This window comes from Olea europaea, chromosome 13 (assembly GCF_002742605.1).
Source record: "Olea europaea var. sylvestris chromosome 13, O_europaea_v1, whole genome shotgun sequence".
NCBI classification, from domain to species: domain Eukaryota; kingdom Viridiplantae; phylum Streptophyta; class Magnoliopsida; order Lamiales; family Oleaceae; genus Olea; species Olea europaea.
The window spans coordinates 25,424,837-25,434,564 of record NC_036249.1 but is presented as its reverse complement, the minus strand read 5'-3'; the positions used below and the strand labels follow the sequence as shown (position 1 = coordinate 25,434,564).

Below are 9,728 nucleotides of genomic sequence, written 5' to 3'. Positions count from 1 at the left end.
CCAAAATGTAAATAAGCCAAAAGATGATATAGGAGAAGAAAGAATGAGAAAAATAAGTCAAGATGCGAAAAGTGGAATTCGTGAACCAAAACACAATTTCTTGAAACATGCGGTGGCTTGGTGGTCTCCCGTGCCTAGGCTGGCTGTGTCCAGCAGAACCATTTAGTTTGTTGACAACCTTCAACTTTTGGATCTCCAAAGGTAAAGAGCCCCTTAAGTTGTTCCAGGAAAAGTTTAGTTCAAGAAGACTATCAAAGTTCCAAAAGTTTAAAGATATATTAGATTCCCATTTTTTAGATTCTAAGTGGAGTCTTCTTAAGAATTTAAATTGACCGAAGCATGTTTCAATAGTCCCTTAGAGCATATTGTCACTTAGATAATCACCAAAAAAAAAAAAAAAAAAGGCTCAGTTGGTATATCTCCATCCAGATTATTTATTCAATATATAAACGTAGAAGACGTCTTAATTTTTCAATTGTTCTTGAGATTGAATCTATCAACTAATTGCTATCTAAATATAAATCTTCCAAGCTGCTTAAGTATCCAATCTCAGCAGGAATAGCACCCTTAATGTGGCATCCAAATGCTTCAAAAACCTGAAGAGGAGTGGAGAAATTTCCAACAGATACTAGGAAAATACAACCTAGTTGATTCAAAGATACTTCAAAAAATTCAAAATATCAGCAATTTATTAATGAAGACAAAAATCCAAATTCCGAACTCTAAGATTCTCCAGTCAAAATAATAAGGCATTGGAGAAGCAAAAAAGTTTATAATCTCAAAAAAGCTTTGTGAAGCAGGATTTTAGACTGACAAGAAAAACGTAGGAAACTTGACGAATAGATGCTCATTCATATGACAAATGAACGTAAAGAGAGTGTACAAATGATTAATGAATGTCATTACAAATCACTTAACGAGGTTTAATTCTAGGATATAGCATATCACCATACAAACTATTTTGTCCAGAAGTAGTAAATTCTTGACCTGTTAATGAGATATCATATAAACCTGATTTTTCACTCAATGATCTCATATTTTCTTCTGCATTCCTGGTTCATTACAAGGATCTCTTGAAATTTTTCTTAATCCTTCCAACTCCATCGCCATTTCTTTCATTGTTGGCCTTTCATCATGTTTCAAGTTAAGGCATCTTGTCACTAACTCGACGACAGCTTGCAATTGTTCCAAATTAGCTTCCCTCAAAATCAGAGGTTCGAGAACTAAAAAAAACTTATTTTCTTTAATAGAGATTATGGAATGTATTGCCAAGTTTAGCTCCCCTTCAGATTTCGTAGGTGAAAGAGGTTTCTTCCCTGTCATAAGTTTGGCAAGAACCACCCCGAAACTATAAACCTCACTTTTCTTTGTTAATTGACTCGTTTGGAAGTACTCAGAATCTAAATAACCTATAGTACCTTGAACTAGTGTTGTTACTTGTGTTTGGTCTAAGGGCACCAATTTTGAAGCTCCAAAATCTGTTATTTTAGCAGTATAGATATTGTTTAACAATATGTTGCTCGACTTGACATCGCTATGAATAATAGGCATAGAAGCTGCTGAACGAAGATAGGCTAATACACCAGCAGCTTCAGCAGCAATTTTTAACCTATTCTCCCAAGAGAACCATGGCATTTCACCACTATTATGTATGTGGTGAAAAAGTGTACCGTTTGGAACGTATTCATACAACAAAATAGGAACTTTAGCCTCCAAACAACATCCCAAAAGTTTCACAACGTTTTGATGGTTAACTTGGGTAAGAATAATCACCTGTTGAAAACAAAAATTTAAATAAACAAATGTGTTTCCCTTCAATAGCTTAAATTTTAAACAAGGTAGTTCAATGTGGTTTCATAATAGACAGTAATTACATGTTCTGAGTCTTGCAGTGACACGACTTGTCCCGAATCACCTTAATGGACTAGACACGTGTCATGCGGCGATGGTAGATACCAACTAAACGCCGGACTCATCATCAAGGCAATTTTGAATTGCTTGACTGAAAAATATTTTTTTCAGAATTTTGACAATTTCCGCTGAAATACGAACTAAAACTACCTGAACAATAACAAATTTTCCTCAAATCAATACCTATAATATAAATAGGGAAAGCCAGTCCCTTAAAATACAAATTATTCAAATAAAATGCTAGCAAATCAACATTTACTTGCTTTACAACCAACAATCCTCAAATATACTAAAGATACCAAATATCTAATGAACTCATAATGAACTTTTCTAATTTAAACTGCATGTACCCCAAAAGAACACATAATGTATAATCTGATAAAGGATGTCATACAACCTACAAAGCGTGGCTCAATTCGGTGGTTTAACAGGCTCCAAAACTGCTCAATTCAGCTGCTATCTGATAAAGAAAATGGTGAAAAGATGTATGAGCTTATAGCTCAGTAAGTGGATAATTTGCAAATAAACATATTTTTCTTTTATGCATATATTCTGAAAATTCCAACTCTTTTAAAATTTTGAGAAATTCTGAAATCTGGTAACACTTTTAAAATCAAACATGAATACATCATAAAATTCTTTGTTCTTTATTCTAGATAAGTAACTATAATATGTAACGAATATAAATAATATGACATCCGTGAAAATCTATGAAATATTGCTGCTGATGATACTATAAGCTGAAAGCTTTAATTTGAGAACTGAATAGACTAAATTCTATAATCTGAAATCTGATAAGCTATAGAAATATTGTAAAATCACATCAAAAATGTACCCTATGAATAGCCTGACTCATGTACAGAGTAATCTCGATGTATAAGGCAAATTCATTCAAATATGATATTCTGATAATCTGGTAATCTGATAATCTAGACATACGTACGCAAAGCTGCCCCAAAGGCTAATCACCCTATTACACGGTCCAAAGCCTACATGTGTAAAAGAGTGGGTCCCAAAGACCTCTGATAATCTGGTCATACACTATGGAAACACATTCACAATAGTGCAGAACGGGTAAGATCACCATAACTAGTCATACACTGTGGAAACACATTCACACTAGTGCAGACTAGGGTAAAGTCACCTGGGTACTTTCTGATGGTTTTAAAAATAAATTTAAATATGCTAAAGTATTTAATACTGAAATAGTATGCCAATGAAATAATTTAACTGAATTGAATTCAACTTTAAAAATAACTGATTATAAATCCACTTTATTCTAAAAATCATGCTGTCAAATTAACTGTATGAAATAATAAATTTTCTAATCTAACATAAATTTAATAAATATTAATTCTTAAAAAATAAGTTTTATATCCATTCATAGATCTATGGATAGAAATCTAGCTAAATTGACGAATATTCCCTCTTTCTAAGCTTTTACGTCACTACCTAAAATAACGATATAATTACTCAAATTAAAACCTGACAATTAAATTAATACAAATTCATAACTTATCATATCAACTTCTATATGTATTTATTCTTATATCTCCAATTTCCCAACTTTTCGTCTCACTAATGATTTATCAACTAATCACCATTCATTACCAAATCCATTAAATCACTCGCATAATTTAGTCTACTACGTAATCACCATTCATTATGAAATCCCTTATATCACTTGTTTAAATTCAATACCTTATACAACCTTTATACATAATTTAGTCTACTACATAAACTTCAATAGTTGTTATATAACTTCATTCAAGCCCTTAAAATGTGAAAATCAAAGATTTGACAAAAACACCACTAAAATTCCAGAATATGGAACTGTAAAACTAGTTTCTGTACACTGAAAATTATCACCAAAACAATTGACAGAAATGGCACTTTTCTAGGCAAAATTACAAAATCAGCACCTGTGTAGGATTTTGTCCAAAAATTGCTTATAATACTTACTTAAAAATGGAGAAATCAACCTCAATTCCTTAATTTAAATGCTTGACATTATATAATCTCAAGAAAATCAAGAGAATAACTATCTATTTCATAAACCCATTTTCAAAGTTTCACTCTTTTTCAACACCCATCTTTCAATATGAATTTCTTTGATATATTCATGTTTAATAACTCAAATGTATGTCAATAACCTCTGATTCTTGCTAAACTTCGAATGTAGGCAAATTGTTCATAAATCCTAAAAATTTAATTAAAATATTTTCACTTACCTTTTGAGTAGGAGAAATTAAAAATTTATACTTGAAGAATAGACACTACATCTTTCCTTCTTCCTTCTTCCTCTTCTTCTTCTTCTTCTTTTTTCCCCCTCTTTTTCTTTCTCTTTGTCTTTGTTGGGCCTTCCCTCCACTTTGAGGGACTTGGCTTTTATTAGCCAATTTGGGCTCAAGCATTTAATGGTCCATTTATTTGGTCCAAGTTAAAAACATACTAATATAGATATGGAAATTGAGGAAAACGGGTTAGCACATTAACATTCCCAAAAGGGAAACTTCATTCATTCTGAAGCAGAGAGTTCGCGAGAGGAAAACCTACGACATTTCAGCTCTTCTTGCCAAAGGATGGAGGCTCGTTTGTAGTCCGATTTACTTGATATTTCAGTATGTGATTCTTGGCAAAGATACCGACATTTTGACCGGAGCTGATCGTCGAAATTCTTCTCCATTCCTCTGGGCTATACACACTTGTCTAGTGAGATTTTCTCCTTATTATTGTGTGTATTTATTTTGGATGATGTTGTTGTTGATATCCAAGAACTACATGTGTTCTTGATGTATTTGGTAGCCTCTAGAGTTTACTTTGGAGAGGGTTAAATTGTGTATCCCATTATTCATATAGTGGAAGGCTTTACTGGACTAGGTCCCGGGGTTTTACCTTCACGTTGAAGGGTTTCCCTAGTGAACAAATATTGGTGTTGTTATCTTTACATTTCTGCCAGTGTGTGTGAGTTGGAGCCGGTGTTATTTTACTGCCATTTTAATTCTACATAATAGGGGGATTGTGTAATTGTATTCCGCTGCGTGGTTGTGTTATTGGTTCAATCCCCAACAGTCTTCCTCTTCTTTCTCGGTTTTTCTAGTGCTTTCTGCCGTTTCACAGCTTCTCTGCCTGGTTTGTATGTATATATCTATGGATTAAATAGTAAATGGGTTTAAATGGCCAAGTTGGTGGGTTTTTGCAAAGTAAGCCCCTCATCTTCTATATAATATAACATTTAGTCCTCTACTTTCAATCATATATAAGTAAATCCCAAAATTAAATTTTATCCATCTTGAACCTTCAATTTTTATTACTGTAAAATAAACCTCAATAAAATAATTTGGTCAATTCAACACCCAATAAAATCATTTATTTCATTTAAGTCCCTAATTGACATGGATTTTGAATATTGAAGATATGGGTTGTAAATTGCAGAGTATGAAAATTGCGCACATTACACCTTTGATGAACACTGAATGTCGACTACACATCGCATGGGATGTGCTAACTTGAAGATAGAAATTTAAATAAATTAGTTTTTTTTTTTGTTTTTGGCAACGATGAAAGCTTTTAAACAAATAGTTCAATGATACCTCATTAATAAATGGCTCTATTTGTCCTTGATCCATTAGTCTCGATTTCTTGATTGCGACTAGACATTCATCGGATAGAACACCTTTGTAGACAATAGCATGGCCACCTCTACCAAGAATCCGATCTTCCACATACTTGTTAGTGGGTTTTTCAAGATTTTCAGCAGAAAATATTTTGGTGGATTCTACTCCATCCTCATTTGAAGAAATTAGCTGCTTTAAAAGCAGCCCACCAATTTGGTTGAAGAATCTCTCTCTCATTTTAACAAGCTTCCTTCTCTTGATGCTAAAATATAGCCATCTCATAGTAATGATGATCGACACAAAGGCTGACGCGACCCGTTTCAAATCACTTTAATGGATCCGACATGTGTCTTGCATCGATGGTAGATACTGACACGATCCGTCCCGAATCACCCTAGTGGACTTGAAACGTGACGTGCGCGATGATAGATATTGATTAGATGTCAAATCTATCACCAATGCTAACTATGAGTTATTTCAAAAAAAATGCAATAAAATCAAATGCTTATGTAAAACATAATGTGATGGGCCCAAAATATTTACTTCGTGCTTCATCAATATGAGTTATAATATTCAACATGTCGTGTGGCTCTCATTTGGAAATCATTAGGCTCTTCCACCTAAAAATGATCAATTTCCACCTGTAGGAAAAATATATGAGTTGATAGCTCAGTGAGTGGAGAAATTCAAAAATAGTTATACATTTTCAATTTTACATTTCTATCGAAAATGGAGTTCATATCATTTAATAATTCACAAGATAACATCATGTAATCATAACCAAAAGTGAAATATTCACATAAAGTCATAAAATATCATCTCAAAATTATGATATAGACAGCAGTTGATAACCATGCTATAATTTCATTACATCAAACGTGCTAAAAAATTCACCAAAATGTACCCTCTGACTGAAATATGTAATCCGCCTCTCGGGCTAAGAACTTTGGCCACGGGCCTTTGGCCCCCTTCGTGAACGAAAGCCGGTCTCAAAGACCCCTGGTAATCAATTCTAGAACACGGCCAAAGCCCCTGTGTGAACTATATGTACATGGTCGAGACCAATATCCGGTCAAGACCCTCCGTCTAGGATAGAACACGGCCATGGCCCCTCTATGAACTAGAAGAAGTACATAATCACGAGTACTTTTCTGGTCGATCTCAATATCACGTCTAACATACCAAACAAATCTCAATATCACATGTCTCATATACCAAGTCACAAACGTACAATAAATAATTCTTGAAATTTCACATGTATCATAATAAAAGAGATTTACATATTAATCATATAATCGAACACATAATTGCACATATTTCGATAATATACTTAATTTATAAATACCTAAAAACATTTATATTTTTCCACTCACAGTACTATGTTCGCAAAATCAAGCCAGTTGGTAAGCTGTTCTGATGTCAGTATCGTCGCCTGAAATACGATATAATTTTTAAATAAAGAATTAATTATTTTAAATAATTTCAATAATTAAATAGATGATACCCATACTTAATCATTTCACGTTTAAACGATTTTCATAGTCTAATTAATTACTAAAACTAGTTTTTCTTTCATCTTACTCAATTTCATAGTATATTATATTTAACCCCTTCAATAAAATTGAATTTAATCTAACAACTATAAAATCAAACATAACTTGACAATAAGTAACTTTTTACTTACCTTTCAAAATTGAGGAATTCAAGCCTAATAATGTAGACCACTTATTTTTTAACAACATAGGCGAACTTTCTTCTCTTTTTTCTTCCTTTCCGTTCCCTTTTTTTTCTTCCACTTTTTCCTTCATTTTTCTCCCTGCTCTCGTTTTCTATTAGTGTGTGTTGTGTGTGTGTTTGTGGGACAAAATGAATAGATTTTAAACATGGGTGGATTGATATAAATCAATCCACCGCCTCTCTCTCTTTTTTTGTTTTTTATTCTTTTTTTTCTTTTGTTTTGTATGACATGTTTGACTTTTCTTCTTCTTCTTCTGTTTTTTTTTTAATAACTAACTTAAGGTATTACAGATACCAGTTGAATGTCGGACACACCACTAAGGCAACCTTGACTTATTTGATTGAAAAATATCTTTAACAAAATTTTGATAGAGTTTCCTCTGAAACATGAACTAAAACCACCTGAACGATAACCAATTTTCCTCAAATCAATATGTACGACAGTCCCTCAAAATACAAACTATTCAAATAAAATACTAGCAAATCAACATTTACTTGCTTTACAACCAACAATTCTCAAATATACTAAGATATGAAATATCTAATAAGCCCGTAATTAACTTTTCTGAAGTAAGCTACATGTATCCGAAAAGAACACATAATGTATAATCTAATAAAGGATGTCATACAACCTATGATGCATGGCTCAATTCAATGGTTCGTCAGGCTGTAAAGTTGCTCAATTTGGATGCTATCTGTCTTATAAAGAAAAAAGTGAAAAAATATATGAGTTTAAAGCTCATTAAGTTGATAATTTGCAAATAAACATACTTTTTCTTATATTCTGAAAATTCTAACTCAAAACTTTGAGAAATTCTAAAATCTGATAACACTTGTAAAACTAAACATAATTTCATCATAAAATCATTTGTTCTTAATTCTAGATAAGCAACTGTAAAGTATAATGACATAAATAATCTGATATCCATGAAAATCTATGAAATATTGCTCCTGCTTAATACTATAAACTGAAAGCTTTATTCTGAAAACTGAATTAACTGAATTCTATAATCTGAAATCTTATAAGCTGAACTATAAATGGGGAAATGTAAGTTGAAGGCTAATAATCCACTATATACTTAAAATTCACATCAAAATATACCCCTGTAAATATCTACTAATGACCTGAAAGCTATAAAATCATATGCACATAAACCATTTGATCAATACTCTGTACACGGTCGTAGCCCCTCAGTGCATAAGATAGAAACAATATAATCATCCTTATACACGATTGTAGCCCCTTAGTGTATAATAGGTACCTTTACCCACAGTCGTAGCCTCTCAGTGGATAAGAGTTACCCTTACACACGTTTGTAGCCCCTCAATGTATATAAGTTAAATACAAGACTCTAGTACACGGTCGTAGCCCCTCAGTACACTAGAGTAAGATAATCACATCAATTATTTTTTGAAAATTTCAAAACAATCATGATCATTTACTAATTTCTCGAAAATAAGACATTTCTTGTAATTAGTGTGCTTCTATTAAAAAATATATATATTCTTTTTGGAAAAGTAGGTTCTCCATTCACATATCTATGGATAGAAATCTGGCTAAATTGACGAGTCTTTCCAAACTTTCACCTCACTACTTGAAATAATACCTCTCTAAATCAAATGAGAAATTGAAGAAATGGAGCACCAAGCTTGGAAATCCACTTCCTCCTTCTTCTTCTCTTTCTCTTCCTTTCTTTCTTCCCTTCTCTTCTTTTTCCTTTCTTCTTTTCCCTTTTCCCTTCTCTTTCTCGGTCTTTGTGCTTCACTACCCTTTTTTCTAGTATGTGTGTGTGTGTTTGTTTTCGGGAGATAAATTTGTTAAAGGTTGAATATAATGGCCCACTTACTAAAACTTGCCAAGGGAAGTCCCTCAACTCCATTTTAATATAATATTTAATCCTTCTAACTTCCCTTAATATAAATGTAAATTTCCAACTTTAAATTGTATCCAATCAAACCCTCATATATTGCCAATCATAAAATAAACCCCAATAAAATAATTTACTTCATTTTTGTCCCTTTTGACTTTGACTTTGACAATTCAACATTTGATTTTTGACTAGTAAAATTTGGGTTGTAACAAAGGCTGCCCTGAAACCTGAAAACATTACAATTCATCTCTTTTAGGAGTTTCTTATCCTATTCTTAAACAAAAGAGATATATAGCACTCGAGTATTGTTACTCTCTTATATAATTACACCAAAAAGACACAAACTAGCATTCTTCCAATGCAAATAAATAGTTACAGTATCTAAATTTGGCTTCCAATTTTGTCGATTCATGCTAGAACATGAAAAGGGTAAATAGCTAAATAATTAGAAAAAGAAATACAAAGTGAGAACTCGATTACCAGGAACTGAGAGCTCTCAGCACTGCAACCAAGGTCATCTTTTTTGCCATCGCCAAAGTATCCATGTTTGCAAGAACAGCTGAAGTTACCCAGCCTATTCTTATAAATCTCG

The 9,728-nt window shown here is 32.6% G+C and overlaps 1 protein-coding gene across 1 annotated transcript; it reads right to left on the bottom strand.

Annotated features, from left to right (window-relative positions):
- Nucleotides 1–486: 486 nt before the first annotated feature.
- On the bottom strand, nucleotides 487–6,006 carry LOC111408023 (wall-associated receptor kinase-like 1). The gene is made up of 2 exons (XM_023037768.1): nucleotides 5,505–6,006; nucleotides 487–1,773 (listed from the first exon to the last, which is right to left on the bottom strand). Exons 1-2 carry the CDS (start codon nucleotides 5,808–5,810, stop codon nucleotides 1,033–1,035), a joined length of 1,047 nt encoding a protein of 348 aa, XP_022893536.1. The 5' UTR covers nucleotides 5,811–6,006; the 3' UTR covers nucleotides 487–1,032.
- Between the last annotated feature and the right edge of the window lie 3,722 nt (nucleotides 6,007–9,728).